At 34.7% G+C, this 23,031-nt stretch overlaps 1 protein-coding gene across 1 annotated transcript in view; it reads right to left on the reverse strand.

Annotated features, from left to right (window-relative positions):
• ADAM32 (ADAM metallopeptidase domain 32) overlaps positions 1-23,031 on the reverse strand; it is a 184,217-nt gene that overhangs the window by 110,381 nt on the left and 50,805 nt on the right. Inside the window, exons 7-9 of the mRNA XM_007469793.1 lie at positions 21,692-21,763; positions 21,091-21,257; positions 15,713-15,794 (exon numbers count right to left, since the gene is read on the reverse strand). Coding sequence (XP_007469855.1) covers positions 15,713-15,794; positions 21,091-21,257; positions 21,692-21,763 — 321 coding nt within the window. The remainder of the gene's footprint in view (positions 1-15,712; positions 15,795-21,090; positions 21,258-21,691; positions 21,764-23,031) is intronic.

Genomic DNA, 23,031 nt, shown 5'->3' on the forward strand with positions numbered 1-23,031 from the left:
AGGATGAAGGGAAAAGGGAGAAGCGGAATTGGGATGGGAGCTGTGCCCATGGGAGGGAGCTATGAAAGAGGAAAGGTTCCCTCACCCCAGGAACATCCTTCACCAGCTGCGAGGTCGGGTGGGACAAATAGGGAGCTTTACAGGTTTGAGGGGAGAGAGTGGCCCAGCAGGGTACAGAGAGACCAGCACAGACCACCCTTGCCATGTCACTGCACTTTCCACATGCCTGCTGGTGTGCTCAATGGCTGGATTCTGAAACTTGGGCTTCAGTGGACAGTCTGCGGAGAGAACTCAGTTTGGCTGTACAGAGACAGCCCGAAGGGCCTGGAGTGTGGCCCAAGTTGCAACTGGGGGTACGTGCAGGACGGAGCATGGGTTCACCATAAGAGCCCCATTGTCAACACATGAAAGGAGGGTCATGGGTCTACCATACCAGCCTCCTTGCCAGCATGCTCACAACAGGGCACGGTTCCCACTGCTGAGGGTTTTGCAAACTTTTGGGGCACCCACACATGGAAGTGGGGGGCTGAAATCTAAGCCAATTATCCATGCTCCCACAGTGGGCACAGTGGTATGGCGTTGGTGGGATCTCAGGCCGGCGGGTTTTGGGACTAGGACTGCACATGCATGCCAGCCATCTGAGCCAATTATTGGTACTCCCATGGCAGAGATGATTCCAGGTGCCAGAAGCAGCGAACTTCGTGGACACACACACCAAGTGGCAGGCAACATCACAGAGTCACACATCTTGGTGGACAGCACCTGGGGAGGAATGCACAGCAGCTCCTGTCCCAGAGGGAGTGCTCCAGTCCCACCTATCTCATACTGCAGCTTAAAAATGGATCTGGGGGCTTCTACTCCAACAACCGGGGAGCCAACCCCATCCCCAACACGGCTGTGACATCCACAGAGCAAAGATGAGTCTCTGCCCAACATCCAGTGCAGGCTCTGGTCACAACACCAAGCACACCCCCTTATCAAGGGGACAAGGGCCAGCACAACCTGAGAAAGACATGGCAAGCATCCTTACCAAAAACAGCCCTTGAGTCAAGAATTTTGGACTCACACAGTCTACACAGGGTCACTCCCACATAAAAACAGCTCTTCAGACCACAGTAGATAATGGTTTCTCCTAAATTCATAGTCAGAGAACTATATAATTAAAATGAAAAGGCAGAGCAACTACTCCCAATGAAAAGAACAAGTGAAATCCCCTGAAAAAATAAGCAATGACACAGACCTCCCAAATCTACCAGACCCCAAGTTCAAAAAGCAGGTAATAAAAATGCTGAAAGAATTAAGAAAGATTATCAATAGAAATGCACATTACTGAAACAAGGAACTAGAAACTATAAAAAGGAGCCAAATAAAATTAGACAACTCAATTGCCAAGATAAAAAACGAGCTAGGGGAATTCTCTAGCACTCCAGGGGTTAGGACTCCATGGTTCCACTGCAAGGGGCATGGGTTCGGGGAACTAAGATCCCACAAGACACGTGGCAAAAAAAAAAAAAAAAAAGAGCTAAAGGCAATAAATAGCAAACTAAATAATGCAGAAGAACAAATAAATGATCTGGAATATAGAATAATAAAAATTAATCAGAACAGCAGATTGAAAGACAAATGAAAAAAAATGAAAGCAACATATGAAATCTATGGGATAATATAAATCATGCCAATCTACAAATAATAGGAATCCCAGAAGGAGAAGAAAGAGGAAAGGGGATCAAAAATATGCTTGAAGAAATTATGGCTGAAAAACTCCCAAACCTAAAGAAGGAAACAGATATCCAGGTACAGAAAGCACAGAGGGTCTCAAACAAGGTGAACACAAACAGATCTACACCAAGACATCATAATTAAAATGGCAAAAGATAAAGAGAGGGTTCTAAAGGCAACAAGAGAAAAAGAGTCAGTTACAAGGGAACCCACATAAGGCTATCAGCTGATCTCTCTACAGAAACTTTGCAGGCCAAAAGGGAATGGCAAGATATATTCAGAAGTCCTGAAAGGGAAAAACTTGCAACCTAGGATACTCTATCAAGCAAGATTATCATTTAGAATAGAAGGAGAGATAAAGGATTTCTCAGGCAAGAAAAAACTAAAAGAATACAGCAATACTAAACCTATCCTAAAAGAAATAATGAAAGGTCTTCTCTAAATAGAAAGAAGCAAGAATCTATAGGAAAGGGAAAACTACAATAGGAAAGGCAAACATATAAAAACGATTAAAGATCATTTAAATAAACCAGTATATAGATTAAAAAACAACCGAAAAGTTCTGTGAAAGCGATTATAACTACAATGAACAGCAAAGAAATAAACACGAAGATGTAAAAACCACAAAATTTGGGGGAAGGGAGTAAGAAAATGTAGATCTTTTAGAATGTGTTTGAGCTTACATGACTACCAGTCTGAAGCAAGTAGATATAGTTATGGGCTAACATACTTGAAAACCAGGGTAACCACAAATCAAACATATAATAGATTCACAAAAACCAAAAACAAAGGAACTCGAGCATAATACAAAAGAAAACCATCAAACCACAAGAGAAAAAACAAAAACAATAAGGAACAAAGAAGAAATACAAAATCAACTGGAAAACAAGGTTTAAAATGGAAATAAATATATAGTTCTCAGTAATTACTTCAAATGTCAATGGAGTAAATGCTCTTATCAAAAGACACAGAGTGGCAGACTCGATAATAAAACAAGAACCTACAATGTGCTGCCACTAGAGAACCACATTAGGGCCAAAGATACATACAGATTGAAAGTGAGGGGCTGGAAAAGATATTTCATGCAAGTGGAAATGACAAGAAAACAGGGGTAGCAATACTCATATCAGACAAAATAGATTTTAAAACAAAGCCCATAAAGATAATCTCAAAATGGCTTAAAGACTTAAGACAGGACACCAAAAAACTACTAGAAGAGAACACAGGAAAGACATTCTCTGACATCAATTGTAGTGATGTTTTCTTAGGTCAGTCTCCCAAGGCAATAGAAATAAAAGCAAAAATAAACAAATGGGACCTAATCAAACTTACAAGCTTTTGCATAGCAAAGGAAACCATACAATGAAAAGACAACCTACAGACTGGGAGAAAATATTTGCCAATGATGCTACTGACAAGGACTTAATTTCTAAATATACAAACACCTCATACAACTCAATAACAAAAAAAACGAACAAACCAATCAAAACAAGGGCAGAAGACCTAAATAGACATTTCTCGGAAAAAGACATACAGATGGCCAATAAGCACATGAAAAGCTGCTCAACATCACCAATTATCAGAGAAATGCAAATCAAAACTACAATGAGATATCACCTCACACCAGTCAGAATGGACATCATCAAAAAATCTATAAACAATAAGTGCTGGAGAGGGTGTGGAGAAAAGGGAACCCTCCTACACTGTTAGTGGGAATGTAAATTGGTGCAGCCATCATTGAAAACAGGATGGAGGTTCCTTAAAAAATGAAAAGTAGAGTTACAATAGGATCCAGCAATCCCACTCCTGGGTATATATCTGGAAAACATGAAAACTTTAATTCAAAAAGATACTTGCACCCCAGTATTCACAGCAGCACTATTAACAATAGCCAAGACGTGGAATCAACTAGTGTCCATCGATAGATGACTGGCTTAAGAAGATATATATACAATGGAATATTATTCAGCCATAAAAAAGAATGAAATATTGCCATTTGTAGAAACGTGCATGGACCTAGAGAGTACTGGGCACCCAAAAAGTGTCTTCAGTTTTTAAGTAAAAATAAAAGACACATTTTTCATTTTCATCAAGAACTTTATTGAACATCATATTCACCATTTTGTTCCACTACCTTCTGCCATTTTTCAGGCAACTTTATAACTCCATCTTCCCAAAACTTTTTATCTTTTTGAGCAAAGAACTGTTCCACATGCCTGTTACAGTCTTCCATGGAATTGAAATTATTTCTGTTAAGAAAATTGTGTAAAGACCAAAAAAATGGAAATCCAAAGGTGCAATGTCTGGTGAATATGGCGGATGAAGCAGAACGTCCCAGCCAAGCTGTAACAGTTTTTGCCTGGTCATCAAAGAAACACACGGTCTTGCATTATCCTGATGGAAGATTATGTGTTTTCTGTTAACTAATTCTGGACGCTTTTCATCGAGTGCTGCCTTCAGTTGGTCTAACTGGGAGCCGTACTTGTTGGAATTAATCATTTGGTTTTCCAGAGGAGTTCATCATAGAGGACTCCCTTCCAATCCCACCACATACACAACATCACCTTCTTTGGATGAAGACCGGCCTTTGGTGTGGTTGGTGGTGGTTCATTTCACTTGCCCCATGATCTCTTCCATTCCACATTACTGTACAGTTTCCACTTTTCACAATTTGTTTTAAAAACTGAATGTTTTCATTACGTTTAAGTAGAGAATTGCACGCGGAAATACGGTCAAGGAGGTTTTTTTCACTTAACTTTTGTGGAACCCAAACATCAAGGTGATTAACATAACCAAGCTGGGGCAAATGATTTTCCATGCTTGATTTGGTTATTTTGAGTATGTTGGCTATCTCTCACATGGTATAATGTTGACTATTCTCAATTAATGTCTTGATTTGATCGCTATCAACTTCAGCTGGTCTACCTGATCATGGAGTGTCGCTGAGCGAGAAATCTCCAGCACAAAACTTTGCAAACCACTTTTGACACGTCCAATCAGTCACAGCACCTTCTCCATACACTGCACAAATCATTTTTTGTGTTTCAGCTGCATTTTTACCTTTCTTGAAATAATAAAGCATAATATGCTGAAAATGTTGCTTTTTTCTTTGATCGTCAATATTAAAATGACTATACAAAAATTCACCAATTTTGATAAATCTTTTTTTAAATGCACACTGATATGACAGCTGTCGCATAAAATCTAACAAAATTGTTTCAAATGAAGTTAAAGACCACTAAGTGCTACTACAGCCATCTTACAGAAAAAAACCGAATGAACCTTTGGCCAACCCAATATTATACTTAGTGAAGTAAGTCAGACAGAGAAAGACAAATACTATATGATATCACTTACATGTGGAGTCTAAAAAATAATACAAATGAATCTATATGCAAAACAGAAAAAGAATCAAGGACATAGAAAACAAACTAATGGTTACCAAACTGAGAGGGAGTAGGGAGGTACAAAGAAGGAGTATGGAATTAACAGATACAAACTATTATATGTAAAACATATAAACAATAAGGATCTACTGTATAGCACAGGAAATTACATTCAATACCTTTTAATAACCTATAATGGAATATAATCAGAAAAAATAACTGAATTACTATGTTGCATACTTGAAGCTAACACAATATTGCAAGCAATTATACTTCAATTTAAATAATGATGGAACTAATAATAGAAACAGAAAAATCTATTAAAATAGTTGGAGACATCAACATCTCTATCAGTATGTTACAGATGAAGCAGGTAGAAAATTAGAAGGAATACAGATGACATAAAATTCACTATTAATCAATTTGATCTAATTGATATTTATAGAGTACTCCACTTAACAACAGGAATACATTTTTTTAAGCTCACATAGATCACTCAGCAAGATACGCTGCATTCTGGGTTATAGATGATTCCTTTAAATATTTATAAAAATATAAATAAACCATGTTAAGAGTGTTCTCAAACTACATGGAATTAAACTAAAAATTAACTAAAAATCAAAAACAAAAAGATAGCTGGAATTTTCCCAAAATATGTGGGAAATGAACAGTATGATTCTAAATAATCACCTGGTCAAAGAAGAGTCTCAAGGTCTCTTTGAATTCAATGAAAATGGAACCACAACTTACCTCAATCTGTGGGATATAGTGAAAATAGTCATTAGAGGGAAATGTATAGTGTTAACTGAACACCTTTGTTTTTGGTCTTTATTTTCAGCCATTGTAATTTCCTAAAAGATTAAGAGTGAAAGCGATAAAAGCATCGTTTGTTATAATGTTGGGGTTTTGGTCCCAAAATAGCTCAGGAGAGATAAAAGTGAAAGGAGCATCTTTTGTTATTCATAATATGCCCCTTTCAATCACAGTTTATGTTAATGACATATTTTTGGAAAGCCCTATCGATGGAGAGGAATCAACTATTTGATTAGAGGGTGGCAACTTTCACCCTGCTCCAGTCCTCTAGGAAGGGAAGAGGGGCTGGAGATTGAGTTCAATCACCAATGGCCAGTGATTACACCAATCATGCTAAGGGACAAGATGAAGCCTCCATAAAAGAACCTGAAGGAGTTCAGTGAGCTTCTGGGTTTGTGAACACATGGAGGTATCAGAAGTGCAGCATTCCTGAGAAGGGTACTGAAACTTGGCAATACTTCTCCCATACCTTGCCCTATGCATCTCTTCCATCTGAATGTTCCTGAGTTGTATCCTTTTATAATATTGATAGTATAGTAAAAAAAAATATATAAGGAATATGGCAAAACGAGGAGACAGAGGAATATGTTCCAAACAAGGGAACAAGACAAAACTCCAGAAAAAGAACTAAACAGTGAGAAAAGCAATTTATAGAGTTCAAGGTAATGATCTTAAAGATACTCAACAAACTCTGGAGAAGAATGGATGAACACAATGATAATTTCAACAGAGTTAGAAAATATAAAGAAGAACCTAACAGAGCTAAAGAACACAATAACTGAAATTAAGACTATACTATAAGAAATCAACAGTAGATTAGATAATACAGAGGAATACATCAGCAAACTTCAGGACAGAGTAGTAGATATCACCAAAGCAGGAAAGAAAAAGGAAAAAAATTTTTTAATGAAAACAGTTTGAGAGAGACCTCTGGGATGACATCAAGCATACTAACATTCCCATTACAGGGGTCCCAGAATGAGAAAAGAGAGAGAAAGGGGCAGAGAACATAATTGAAGAAATAATAGCTGAAATTTTCCCTAACCTGGAGACAGAAACAGATATCAAGGTCTAAAAAGCACAGGATCCCAAACAAGATGAACCCAAAGAGGTCTACACCAAGACATGTTTAAAATGTCAATTAAAATGTCAAAAATTAAAAAGAGAAATATTAAAAGCAGCCAGAAAAAAGCAACCAGTTACATACAAGGAAACTCCCATAAGACTATCAGCTGACTTTTCAGTAGAAACTCTGCAGGCCAAAAGAGAGTGGCATGATGATATATTCAAAGTGATGAAAGAAAAAAACCTACAAGCAAGAATACTTTACCAGGCAAGGTTATCATTCAGAGTTAAAGGAGAGATAAATGTTTTATGGACAAGCAAAAGCTAAAAGAGTTCACCACAAAACTGGCTTTACAAGAAATGTTGAAGGGACTTCTCTAAGCACAAACAGCCATATCTAGAAACATGAAAGTTATGAAAGGAAAAAAATCTTTTTGCAAAGGCAAACATACAGTAAAGGTGTAGATCAACTGATTATAAAGCTAGTAAAAAGGTTAAAATATAAAAGTAGTAAAATCACCTGTATCCACAATATGTAGTAAGGGATACACAAAACAAAAAGTGTAAAATATGATGTCCAAAATATTAAACATGGGCAGGGGGAGTGTAAATGCAGGGTTGTTAGAATGCATTCAAACCATATGAACTCATGGTAACCACAAACCAAAAACTTATAATAGATACACAAATACAAAAAAGGAGAGTTTTCCAAACAAAACACTAAAGATAGTCATCAAATCAAAAGGGAAGAGAGAAAGAAAAGAAGAAAGGAACAAAAAAGAGCTACTACAATTAGAAAACAATAAAAAAAAATGGAAATAAATACATACTTAGCCATATTTATTTAAATGTAAATGAACTAAAAGCTCCTAGGAAAAGAAATGGAGTGGCTGAATGGATACAAAAACAAGACCCATATAAATGCTGCCTGCAAGAGACTCACTTCAGCTCTAAAGATATGCACAGACTGAAAGTAAGAGAATGGAAAATGATATTCCATGCAAATAAAAATGAAAAGAAGGCTGGGACAGCAACACATACCAGATAAATAGACTTTAAATCAAAGACTGTAATAAACAAAAAGAACAATACATAATGACAAAGGTATCAATCCAACAAGATATAAAAATTGTAAATACATATGCACCCAACATAGGAAAACCTAAATAGATAAAGCAAATATTAACAAGCTAAAGGGGAAAACTGACCGTAATTCAACATAGCAGGGGACTTTAACACCCTACATACATCAATGGAAAGATCATCCACAGACAAAACCAACAAGGAAACAATGGCTGTAAATGATATATTAGATAGATGTAATTAATAAATATAATAGATAATAGATGAAATTAATAGATTCCTTCCAAAGACAGCAGACTATACATTCTTTTCAAGTGCACATGGAGCACTCTCCTGGATAGATCACATACTGGGCTACAAAAAAAGTTTCAATAAATTTAGGGAGACTAAAATCATATCAAGCATCTGTTCTCACCACAGGACATAAGATTAAAAATCATTTTAAAAAATTGCAAAAAATACAAACATGTGGAGTGTAAAAAATATGCTACTAAACAACCAATGGGTCACTGGGGAAATCAAGAGGAAATCAAAATATACCTTGAGACAAATGAAAATGGAAACACAATGATATAAAATCTATAGGATGAAGCAAGAGCAGTTCTAAGAGGGAAGATTATAGCACTATAAGCCTACCTCAATTAACCAGAAAAATCTCAAATGATATAACCTTAAACCTAAAAGACTAGGAGAAGTATAAACAAAGCCCAAAGTTAGGAAAAAGAAGGAAATCATAAAGATCAGAGGGGAAATCAATGAAATAGAGACAAAAAACAAACAAACAAAGAAACAAAAAACAATAGAAAAGATCCATGAAACTAAGAGCTGGTTCTTTGAAAAGATTTTTAAAAATTGATAAACCTTTCACCAGGCTCATCCAGTAAAAAGAGGGAGCCCAAATAAAATCAGTAACTAAAGAGGAGAATTTACAACAGACACTACGGAAATATAAAGTATCATGAGGGATTACTACAGACAATTATATACCAACAAGCTGAACAAACTAGAAGTAATGGATAAATTCCCAGAAATGTACAATCTTCCAAGACTGAATTACGAAGAAATAGAAAATCTAAACAGACCAATTACCAGTAATAAAATTGAATCAAAATCCAAAAGACTCCCAAAAAACAAAAGTCCCCAGGATCCTAACAGCTTCACAGGCCAATTCTACCAAACACCTATCCTTCCAAAATTTTGAAGAGGAAGGAATGTTTACAAACTCATTCTACAAGGTCAGCATCATTCTGAATCCAAAACCAAACAAAGACACCATACACACACACACACACACACACACACACACACACACACAGAGAAATTACAGGCCAATATCACTAATAAACATAGGTGTAAAAATCCTCAACAAAATATTAGCAAACCGAATTCAACAATACATTAAAAGGATCATATACCATGATCATGTGGGATTTACCCCAGGGATGCAAGGATGGTTCAACATCTGCCAATCAATCAGTGTGATACACCATATTAACAAATTGAAGAATAAAAGTCACATGATAATCTCAATAGATGCACAAAAAGCTTTTGACAAAATTCAACACCCATTTATGATTTTAAAAAAAACTTTCAACAAAGTTGGTTTAGAGGGAACATACAACAACATAATAAAGATCATATACGTCAAACCCACAGCTAATATCATACTGAATAGTAAAAAGCTGAAGGCATTTCCTCTAAGATTAGGAGCAAGACAAGGAAGTCCACTCTTGCCACTTTTATTCAACATAGTATTAGAAGTCCTAGCCACAGCAATTAGATTAAAAAAAGAAATAAAAGGAATCCAAATTGGAAAGGAAGAAGCAAAACTGTCACTGTTTGCAGATGACATGATACTATATGCAGAAAATCCTAAAGATGCCACAAAAAACTACTAGACCTAATAAATTAATTCAGTTAAGTTGCAGGATACAAAACTAATATACAGAAATCTGTTGTTGCATTTCTATATTACTAACAATGAACTATCAGAAAGAAATTTTAAGAAAACAATCCCCTTTAAAATTGCATTAAAAAAGTACCTAGGAATAAATCTAACCAAGGAGGTATAAGAACCATACTCAGAAAACTAAAAACACTGATGAAAGAAATTAAAGACAACACATATAAATAGAAAGCTATATGGGTTCATGGATTGGAAGAATTAATATTGTTAAAATGACCATACTAGCCAAGGCAATCTACTTGGCTTCAATTATCCCTATCAAAACACCAGTGGCAGGGCTTCCCTGGTGGCACAGTGGTTGAGAGGCGGCCTGCTGATGCAGGGGACACGGGTTCGTGCCCCGGTCCAGGAAGATCCCACATGCCATGGAGCGGCTGGGCCCGTGAGCCATGGCCGCTGAGCCTGCGCGTCCGGAGCCTGTGCTCCGCAACGGGAGAGGCCACAACAGTGAGAAGTAAATAAAGAAATAAAATTAAATGGAAGCCCATTTTATCGAAAAAAAAAAAAAACACACACCAATGGCGTTTTTCACAGAGTTCGAACAAATACTTCTAAAATTTGTATGGAAACACAAAAGTCCCAGAACAGTCAAAGCAATCTTGATAAAGAACCAAGTTGAAGTGATCATGTTCCCTGATTTTTTGTACCTGTCTCCTCAAGCACAGAAAATAAAAGTAACAATAAACAAATGGTACTATATCAAACAAAAGATTTTGCATAGTGAAGAAAACCAACGACAAAATTATAAGGTAAACTATTAAATGGGAGAAAATATTTCCAAACAATATATATAATAAGGGGTTAATATTCAAAATATACAAAGAACTCACACATCTGAACATCAAAAATACCCCAAAAAACCTGATTTAAAAATGGGCAGAGGACGTGAATAGACATTTTCCGAAAGAAGACATACAGATGGTCAACAGACACATGAAAAGATGCTCAAAAACACTAATCATCAAGGAAATTAAAATCAAAACCACAATGAGAAACCACCTCACACCTGTCAAAATGGCTGCCATCAAAAAGACAAAAACAAGTGATGGCAATGATGTGGAGAAAAGGGAGCCCCTGTGCATTGTTGATGGGACTGTAAATTGGTGCAGCCACTATGGAAAACAGTATGGAGGTTCCTCTTAAAATTAAAAATTGGACTGCATATAATCCAACAATTTCACTTGTGGGTATTTTTCCAAAGAAAACAAAAACACTAATACTGAACAATATGTACCCCAATGTTCATTGCAGCATTATTTACCATAGCCATGATATGGAAAAAACCTAAGTATCCATTGTTAGATGAGCAGATAAAGAAGATATGACATGTGTGTGTATATACATATACATACATATATATATATGTATGTATATGTATATACATACACACACACATACACACACAGTAGATTAATACTCAGCCAATAAAATCTTGCCATTTGCACCTACTGTATAGCACAGGGAACTCTGCTCAATATTATGTAACAACACAAATGGGAAAAGAATTTGAAAAAGAATAAATACATGCATATGTATAACTGAATCACTTTGCTGTAAACCTGAAACTAACACAACATTGTTAATTACCTATACACCAATATAAAATAAAAAGTCAAAAAATGTAAAAAATAAATTTTAGGGCTTCCCTGGTGGCGCAGTGGTTGAGAGTCCGCCTGCCAATGCAGGGGACGCAGGTTTGTGCCCCGGACCAGGAAGATCCCACATGCCGCAGAGTGGCTAGGCCCGTGAGCAATGGCCACTGAGCCTGCATGGCCGGAGCCTGTGCTCTGCAACAGGAGAGGCCACAACAGTGAGAGGCCCGCGTACTACAAATAAATAAATTAAATAAATAAATAAATAAATTTTTAAAAATCTTGCCATTTGTTGTACAGATGAACCTGTTTACGAGGCAGAAATAGAGACACAGACATAGTGAACAAATGTATGGACACCAAGCGGGGGAAAGGGGGTGGGGGGGTGGGATGAACTGGGAGATTGGGACTGACATATATACACTAATATGTATAAAATAGGTAACTAATGAGAACTTGCTGTATAGCACAGGGAACTCTACTCAATGCTCTGTAGTGACCTAAATGGGAAGGGAATCCAAAAAAGAGAAGATATATGTATACATACAGCTGATTCACTTCACTGTACAGCAGAAATTAACAAGACATTGTAAAACAACTATACACCCCCCCAATAAAAATCTTGCCATTTGCAAAAACATGGAAGGTCTACCTGGAGAGTATTACACAGAGTGAAATAAGTCAGACAGAGAAAGACCAATATGTATGCTCTCACTTGTATTTGAAATCTAAAAACAAAACAAACAAACAAAAGAAAATGAAAACAAACTCAGGTAGTAAAGACAGATGGGTGGCCGCCAGAGGGGAGGGGGTAGGATGGTGGTGAAATAGGTAAAGTGGATTAAGAAGTACAAACCTCCAGTTAGAAAATAAATAAGCCATGGGGGTATAATATACAGCATATGAAATAAGGTCAATAATATTAACTTTGTATGGGGACAGACAATTACTAGACTTGTCATGACTTTTTGTAAGGTATGCAAATGTCAAATCACTATGTAGTACACCTGAAACTAACATAATGTACGTCAACTACATTTCAATTTACAAAAAGAGCAAATGGGAACTGGAAGAGTTATGTATTGAGATGTTTAAATTAAATATTGTTCGTAATGGCAAAAATAGAAACAACCAAAATTCCCATGAAAATCATAAAGGATACAGTGTGGCATTAATATAATAAAGTATCAAGCACCAATGCAAAAAATTTACTAGGCACAAAGGATTTTGAGGACAGCAATTAGCAATTGCTCTGTATGACACTATAATGCTAGATATATGTCATTATATATTTGTCAAAACTCACACAATGTATACCACCAAAATGAACCTTAATGTAAGCTGTGAACTTTTGGTGGTTGTAATGCGTCAGTGTAGGTCCATCATCTGTAACAAATGCACCTCTCTGGTGTGGACGTTAACAGTGAGGGAGGTTATGTGTGGGGGTGGGCAGGGACTATATGGGATATCTCTATACTTCCCTCTTAATTTTGCTATGAACCTAAAATTTCTCTTAAAAAACAAAGTATTTTAAAAATTAACTGTATTTCCATTAAATCTCAAAATTTTAAGTGGAAACCAAAAAGATCTATTTGCAGAATGATACAGCAGGATACAATTTATATTATGTTTAAAGCATAAAAAACAATTCTTGTTCAGAGACATATTCAATTGTAGTAAAAGTATAAGAGCTTTTAAACAAAGAAATATAGAGGTTTATAAAAATATAAGTACGAAAGCTTTGTAAAAGCCTCATTCCCTGAATTCAACTCCTCTAATAATTCTATCCTACATCCTGCCTCACCCACTCATTCCTATGGTTCACACTCTAGACCTTGTCAACAGATTTTTATCAATAACTGCAAGCCCTCCATCATCTCTGTGCATCCCACATCCTGACCACCTGCTGTCTCTCCTGATAACTCCACTAGCACCTCAACTACAACAATCTGCATACCCATCAGCACAACCAAACCATGGTTCCTACATTTTCACTGTTCCTAACCTCCTTACTGACTTCTCTCCTCCTTTAAGCAGTTCAGATTCTCTTACAAACACCCTCAATTTCCTTGCCATCCTTTCAACTTCCTAATGAGTTGACAAAAACACGATACATCAATCTTCAGAATGCTGAGAGAGAAGGATGTTAGAACTAGGATTCTAAACCTAGCCAAATTACCAATCAAATGTGGAGGGAAAGCAAAAGTGTTTTCATTAATAAAATAACAGTGTTTGCCACTTATATACACTGTGTCTAAAATTTTTTAAACTTGAGTTATTCCAGAAAAAGAGCAAAGAATTCCAAGAAAAGAAAGATGAAGTTTAATTTTCTGTGGCAGTTGGTTCCGCCCACACAAGTAAAATAAGTTAGAAAAAAATTGACAAGACCTCTTTTGGCCATCAAAGCTTTACCAGAATAACAACATATTTACTTCCTGATTCAGAGTTAATATCATTTTTATATTCATAATACCATAAAATAATATTTATTGATTTAACTTAAAAATCAACATGTAGACAAAGCACGAAAGGTCTATAAAATAAATTATGAATTTTATAACTCTTAACAATGGATATGAGAAGTGTACTATTTTACATGTCTCATTTTTCATAGCAAATAATCAATGGACTTTGCATAAGGTAAAAAGATTTTTTAAAATAATTAATATAAATAAAAACATAAATACATTAAGATGGCAATATACTATGCAATAATATTTAATATATTATATACTATTGTGTATTATATATTGTATAACATCTATAACATATAATTACATATATTATGTATATACATATAATATTTAAGAATGTGTTTATATAGATTACTAATATTATAAGTATTAATAAAGTAATAAAAACTTCACAATATATATGACAGAGAGAGTGGGTTAAATATGTCAAAGATAATATTACCAATGTTGTCTAAAGTTTATTAATCAAAGTAGGGGTCAAAGTACATATTTTTTAAATAAATAAACTTAACTACCAGAGAATTTAAATAGAAATTATAAATTCTTATAGGACTTCATGAAGGGGATAAAGAAGAGAGTTTTGCTAACAAACTTTGCTTTGTATAGCTACAATTTAAACAATTTTACATATACATGCATGCATGCATAAATTCTGTAATAAAAATAATTGGAAGAGTATCAGAAATAAAAATATGTATGCAAAATCCCATTTTTGCAAAAACATATAGTGGGGAGCCACAGTAACAGATAAAAACTCAAAGTAGGAGATACATATTAATCAAAATGTTAACAGTGATTATTGCTTCATCCCTGGGAAGATGCCAGATTATATGTTTCCTTTTATGTTTCTATATGTTCTTTTAAAAATGGACATGCATAACATAAATTACTTTGTAATTTAAAAAGACTCTATAGTACTTAAACTTATTTTTTAAAAGGATGAATAGGTGGAGGAAAGGCTCAATGAATTACTTCTCTTTCAGTGATGCATCTAATTATACCAATTTATTTAAATTTATTTAAATATAAAATATTTATAAGAACTATAAATTTATTTATTTAAATATAAATAATTTATTTAATTTATTTAAATATAATTTATTTAATTATAAAATACTATTTAAATATAAAATATTTATAAGAACTATAAATATTTAAAATAGACATAAAAGTTTCTTTTAAGTATTATGTAGAAAAATTTGAAACATTTTAACAAATTTTTATCATATTTTTTGGTTCATCATTTGTTTTGATTTTGAAGTTAATTTATCTATAAGACTATTTTTCCAATTTTATACCTACAAGAAAAAAAATCTATTTTGGTTATAGAAATATCTTTACAGATAATTTTTCATAATGCACTCTTCTATATAATAAGGGATACATGTGTATTTATTATACTTTTATTCCACTTTAACTTCCAAATAATTGCAATAAGACACTTGTACTTCAGAATACTATTCCTTCTACATACTTCAAAGTTCTAAGAGTGATGGAATATAAATGCAATCTCTAAATGTAAATATAAATGTGAAGTGTATAAAATATATGCTGTAATACTGGGTAATTTTAAAATGTATTTTTTTCAAATAATAAGATTAAATAATTACATACCAAAGCAATTCCTGCAGAATAACTGGTAACACACATCTTTCCAGGAAATGCTGCTCCCACGTAATCTGGATAATCTCTATAGCTAAATAAATAAGTATATAATTATAGTTAATTTTGACAAACAATTCACATGTGATAACTCCTGCTAGTAATTTGTCTGTGGTTCATAAATTTCTAGTCTGAAGCAAATTGAAGTACAATCTTTCCATATGTATTTAACTGCTTCAAATTTGTAAAATAGTCTTCATTAAATGAGATTAAGCAATCTGGGTTTCTAAAACGTATCCAATGGATCCAAGTTATTGATGACTTTACTGTTCTTGCGGCGTTTGGTTAGGGTTACTAAAGCCTTGATCAAACATTTCAATCAAAAGCATTTTGTTGAATTACAATGAAAAATAGTTTTAATGTATGGATTAAAAGTTTTCACTCAAATGTAGAAAAGCTCACCATTTTCTCACTGGAATGATTTTATTGTTCTACAACTTACCATTATTTTTTTCTGCTTTGAGAAGAAGAGTCCATATAAACTGCCATATAATAATAGCACTATTCTCATGGATTTACATAAATGATTCTATTTAATCCTCAAATCCAGCCAGTGAATTAGATACTATTTTTTCCCCACTGAACAAATCAAACATCAGATGGGAAGTACAAGTAACTTGCTCAGGGCAGCACAGGTAAGTGCTGCTGAAGGGTATGAACTTGGACAGTTTGAATGCAGAGCCATACTCTCAACCACTAAGATAGAGATGCTCCAAACATATTCTGCCATCTTTAGAGCCCCAGCCAAAAGGAACATTCCAAGACGTGTGTAAAAAAGCTTGGCACGCAATTCTCAATTTGAAATGCCTCCTCAGTCTCAACTGCACTGCACTTCACAGTTGTACTGTCTCTCCACTGCTCCCGTATTCTGCCTCGCGGATGTTGTTTATACGTAAGCACTTGTTTCCAAGTATTCGCCTTTAACACCCAACTTTGGCTTTACATTCCAATATGAAAGTATTGTTTACACTCTTTCTTCATTCAAGACAGTTCTCCCAATAGATAAGACTTTCCCCCTAACTCTATGCATACTCCTGATGAGCTGGATTCAATAATAGCTATTTTTCACTTAATACGGCCACCCAGTCTCCACACCAAATCAGTTACCAAGATTTACTGTTTTACTTCTTCAACTTTTCTTGTATCCCTCCCCTCCTCCAGAGGTTCAGCTCCAGTTATCACTATGAATTCCGTACTCTTTGAAAAGGACTATTATTTAGTCCCATGTCTCTAGGCATATTGTTTCCATAACCTGGAATGCTTTCCACCTCCTTTCACTGAATTTAAACATTCCTGGGACTTCCTGGTGGTCCAGTGGTAAAGAATCTGCCTTCCAATGCAGGGCATGAGGGTTCGATCCCTGGTTGGGGAACTAAGATCACACGTGTCACGGGGCAAGTAAGTCAGCACACCACAACTAGAGAGAAGCCCGCACACTGCAACGAACATCCCAAGTGCCGCAACTAAGACCCGTCACAGCCCAAAACTTTTAAAAAATTAATTATATTAAGTAAAAACAATAAATATTTTTTTTTAATTCCTCAATCTGCCTTCTCACTTCTACTTTGATCAGCACGTCTTTAACTTGGCCCTTCTGTTATATGTTACTTTGAGTCTCTCTCTCACTCTTGCTCTTGCTCTCACTGTCATTGTTTCTTCCTCCTGTAAACTATAAACAAGTAGAGATAATGTACCAACATTAATCTTCTGGAGTGACATCAGCAAGATGGCAGAATAGGAGGTTTTTAGCCCTCATCTCTCCACAGAAACAATTTTGACAAACACCCACAGATGTGGCCCAAGACCCAAGGAAAGGTCCCATGCCACACTGGAGCAAAAAATCCAAGAATAGACACATTGAAGAAGGTAAAAACAGTTTCACCTTACCCACGTCACCATTCCCCCAAGGCAGCACAGCTCAGTGCCGAAAGGGCTGCCTTCAGCCATGATTTCTCCCACAAGGGAAGGTGAGAGTATAGTGAATACTGCCAGCCATGCAAGATGATGCCAAAGAGGCCCACTTTTTAAACTAAGTCCATTGAGAGATGAATGGATAAAGAAAATGTGATGTACATATGCAGTGGAATATAATTCAGCCTCAAGAAAGAAGGAAATCCTGACATTTACAACGTGGATAAACCTGAAGGACATTATGCTAAGTGAAATAAGCCAGACATAAAAAGGCAAGTACTGTATGATCACACTTATGTGTGGAATCTAAAATAATCCAACTCATAAAAGCAGCGAGTTGAATAGTGGTTGCCAGGGGTCGGGAGATGGAGGAAATGGGGAGTTGGTCAAAGATACAAAGTTTCAATTATGTAGGCTGAATAAGTCCTGGAGGTCTAATGTACAGCATGATGATTATAGTTAATAATACTGCATTGTATATGTGAAATCTGCTAGAGAAGATCTTAAGATTTCTTACCACACACCAAAGAATGTTAACTATGTAAGGTGGTGTATATGTTAATTAGCTTAAGATTTCACAATGTATACGTATATCAAATATCACATTGTACTCCTTAAATATGTATAATTTTTATGTCAATTATACCTCAATAAAGCTGTAAAAGAATAAAACTAATAAAAGCAAATATAGGGAAACTGAGGCAGAGAGCATCCATTGCCCTAGGTGACATGGCTGAAGTTAAATGCAGGCAGTTGGCCTCCAGAGTTTAAATTTGAATCACTATGCAATATTATCTCAATAAACATTTGCTGAATAAAGGACAGATTGTAAAAGGTTAAAAAATTAAGCTTGCTATGTTCATTGTTCCTACTGTAGGGCCTAAACCAGATTATAAATTTCTGGAGTACAAATTTCTGGAGTACAAAGACCAGAAAATAATAGATAATTACTGTTGTTTATCATAATTTTATAGTATTTATTCTAGGACATTACTCATATGCAAAGTATGTTGATGCATTAAAATAACATCAAGGGATCAAGAAGGGGTATTATTCAAGTTCAAGGAGTCTGACTGTACCATAATTTCTATATTTCTAATGGGATAAATTCTCTCACCAATTTCACTTATTACTGTATCAAATTTCAACATCCTATTAAAAGGATAATACAGCATGTCAAAATTGAGATTTATTCTAGGAATGCAAGATGGTTCAAGATTAGGAAATATATCACTACAATTATTTCTATTGAATGCCAATAAGAATATCTTATGTCATCCCTATAAAAGCTGAAAGATTATTTTTCTTTCTTTTTTTTAAGATTTTTTGATGTGGACCATTTTTAAAGTCTTTATTGAATTCGTTAAAATATTGCTTCTGTTTTATGTTTTGGTCTTTTGGCCCTGAGGCATGTGGGATCTTAGCTCCCCGACCAGGGATCAAACCCACAACCCCTGCATTGGAAGGAGAAGTATTAATCACTGGACTGCCAGGGAAGTCCCTGAAAGATTATTTTTCAAATTGTTGGTATAGTATGAATCTATGAATATTGTCCTACTATTATTCAAATTCTAAAACATGCCTGTGCACACACACAGAGCCAAACCTACATTTTAGCCCCCAAAGCTAAAAAGTATTACTCAATGAGGTAACATTCCCTAAAGTAAAGAAGAAAACAGACATGACCCATGTTACCATTATTACTACTACTAGTTAAAACTGTACTAAACTAGCCAAAGCAATAAGAACAGAGAAAGAAACTGAAAATATAAAATTAAATAGAAAGAGATAAAACTACCTGTATTTGCAGATGGTATAGTTATATGAGTGAAAAAACCAATGTAATAGACTTAAGAATGATTAAAAACAAAGAAATTTAGTAAGGCAATAGGATATAAAATCAATATGAAACTAAGGTAATTTTACAAACAAAAACAATATATAGTTAGCAGATAGAAGACACATTTACAACAGCAACCAGAAAGACAATATACCTAAGAAAAGTTATCAATAAATGTATAAAACCTATGAGAAATTAACTTCTGAATGACCAAAAACTGGAAAGACAAAATGTGAGATGTGAAGACTAAACAGTTCTCTATAGCTCAATTTATAAATTTAACATAGTCTCAAAAAATAGGAGCTAGACAGGTTGATTCTAAAATTTCCATGGAAAATAAATTTAAAACTTCCCTCACACCCATGAAGTGGGAAGGCCTTTCTAATTATGACTCAAACTCTAGAAACCATCAAATAAAAACCTCATGAATCCTGCCTTAAAAATAGAAGTGTTTTGTATGGCAGTTAAAAAATACACACACACAAGAAGCCAAAAGACAAATTAAGAAAGAAAACTACTTCTCATTGCAAGGCAAAGAAATTTATCTGTTTATCTATATCTGTGTTGAAATTGATATCTAAATGCATCTATCCCTGTCTATCTAGATATCTAGCTATCTACCATCAGGCTCATGAAAAAGAAATGAAAATTAAAACTATACCAAGATACCATTTCTCAGGTACCAAAGGTGAAGAAAAACTTGACCATACACTTTGTTAGCTAGACTGTGGGGAAACAGACCCTTCTCATATGTTATTGATAAGTGTGCAAAGCACTAAAATCAGTGCCAAAAGCTGGTATTAGCTATCAAAATTAGAATTATACTACCTAGAAATATCACTCCTGGGAATCTGCCTTGTAGATACACATGCACATATATAAATGACACACGTAAGGTTTTTTTCACTGTAAGATTTTTTAAAATAATAAAATATTGGAATCAAGCCAAGTACCAATTATTAAAGAACTAGTTAAATAAACTACACACAACTTTTAGACCCTATTATAAACTGGAAATATTGATATTATCATGCCAACTTAAAAATAGGTATATGCAGATTTATTGAAAGACACACTGATCATAATTGCTGGTAAATTTTATATGAATAAAATTATAAGTATACAGTTATAATTGATGGTTAGAAAACTAACATTTAAAAATAATGCAGAAAATTCAGTAGGATAAAATATTTTAACCTACTTTACCAAGGCTTTGATCAAAACTCATAAGAAAGGTATAAACTTCACAAGATAAATCCCATCTCTTTATGTAATGATTAAGATTATGGGCTCTGGAGTTACAAACTGTGGATTCAAAACCTAGACACACCATCAAGAGTCCTTAGTTGGTTTAACTTCCTGAAATATCAATCTCCTCAATAGTAAATATTGATAAGCACAGAAATAAATTTTAGCAATCTTCTTTTATTATCTGACAACCAGAAAGAGAGCATGAGGTCTGACTCAGTGCACGATAATCAAAGTATGAATAGTCAGAAATGAACAACAATTCCCTAATTTAAGCTACATCAATATCACAAATCTTTGATTTCTAAGAAGACTGAAACATTACACTTACATGAATAGATATGCAATATCATGAGGTCTTAGGGTAAGATAAGACTTTTTCCATTCTAAAAATGTATGCAATAATTCATCTGCCTCACCAACAGTAGAGATCTTATTTTTATCTGACCACAATTCCAAAGATGACAGCACAATAGTAATTTTAAATGGCGCAAACATCTAAAAACAGAAGAGATAAATACATGAAAAAAATAATTTTTATGTTATTTTATAATAACCAAGAAATTAATTCAATCTTTTGACAAATCCACCCTCAATTTATATGGATAACTTTATTCAGAAATGCCACGTCAGCCGCGGAGCAACTCAGTCCATGCGCCATAACTATTGAAGCCTGTGCGCCTAGAGCCCGTGCTCCGCAACAAGAGAAGCCACTGCAATGAGAAGCCCGCGCACCGCAACGAAGAGTAGCCCCCACTCACCACAACTAGAGAAAGCCTGCGCACAGCAACAAAGACCCAACGCAGCCAAAAATAAATAAATAAAATAAATAAATTTTTTTTTAAAAAGAAATGGCATGTCAAGTCAATGCAAATTATAATTTCAAAACTAGTATGAATTTTCCTAACTAGTATGAAAAGGAAAATACTTACCGAATTTACAAGGCCAATAATTTCAATGACTTTATTTGTTACCATCATGCTATCAGAGCCCAGGTAATCATACTGAAAAACAGAATTAATTTAAAATTTAAATATCATTTGTTATGTAATACGTTTGAGATTTACTCTCCATACTCTCTCAGGTTGAGGCTGCTTTGGGGTTAGAACACTTCAAAATAAGACAGTAACAATTAAAATAGGAATATAAATTGGATCACTCACACATGCTAGCATGTAACATTGTATAGCCACTCTGAAAGATAGCTTGGCAACTTCTTTCAAAACAAATAATGGACCTAGAAGTTGCACTCCTGGGCATTTATCCTAAAGAAGTAAAAACTGATGCTCAGAAAAACCCATACATGAGTGGAAACAACTCCTATGTCCTTCAATGGTTAAAAGGTTAAACGAACTGTGGTACATTCATAACACAGAATACGATTCAGTAATAAAAAGTAACTGAACTGTTGATATATGAAACAGCCTGGGTAAACCTCATGAAAATTATACTAAGTATAAACAAATCTCAAAAGGATACATAATATATGATAACATTTATGCAATATTCTTAAAATCACAGATGAATAGATGAGTGATTACCAGAGGTCGAGAAGTAAGGAAGTGGGGAGAGATGTGTGTGACTCCAAAGGGATAACACAGAGAGTCTTGTGATGGTACTGTTCAGTGTATTGGTCATGGTGGTGGTAGTTATGAACGGCTACATATGTGACACTACCACATAAAACCACACACACATACATATACACAAATGAGTATATATATAATGGCTGAAATCTGAATAAGCTCTGAAGAATGTGTCAATGTTAAATTCCTTATCTATAAAAAAACTCTCTAAAGTACATTATCCCTTGGATATTACACAGGACGCTCAAGTTAAACATATCCAAAACTACACTCATTATCCTCCCTCAAAAATATGCTCCCACTTAGATTTCCACTTCTTTAGTGAATGCTACTACCATTTATGACCTCCCACATTCATTATACTATATGTTCTGTGACAGCAAAACTTTTTCTGTTTTGTTCACTGCTCTATCCTCAATAAATAGAACCGTAACTGGCATCTAGGTGATGCTTAATATATTATTAAATGAATGAATAAATCAAATCAATTTACAAGTTCTTCTAATTCACCCTCATTAGTAACATTTAAAATTGTCCTTTCTTGTCTATTCCTAACACTATTAATTTGTAAAACTTCACCTTGATTACTGGAATAGTCTCTTAAATGCTTTATCTTACTCCAATTTTTACACCAGCATTCCTGTCCCTACGCTATTGCAAAAATAATTCTAAATGTAAATATGAAC

This window comes from Lipotes vexillifer, unplaced genomic scaffold (assembly GCF_000442215.2).
Source record: "Lipotes vexillifer unplaced genomic scaffold, Lipotes_vexillifer_v1.1 scaffold1383, whole genome shotgun sequence".
Lineage (NCBI taxonomy): Eukaryota > Metazoa > Chordata > Mammalia > Artiodactyla > Lipotidae > Lipotes > Lipotes vexillifer.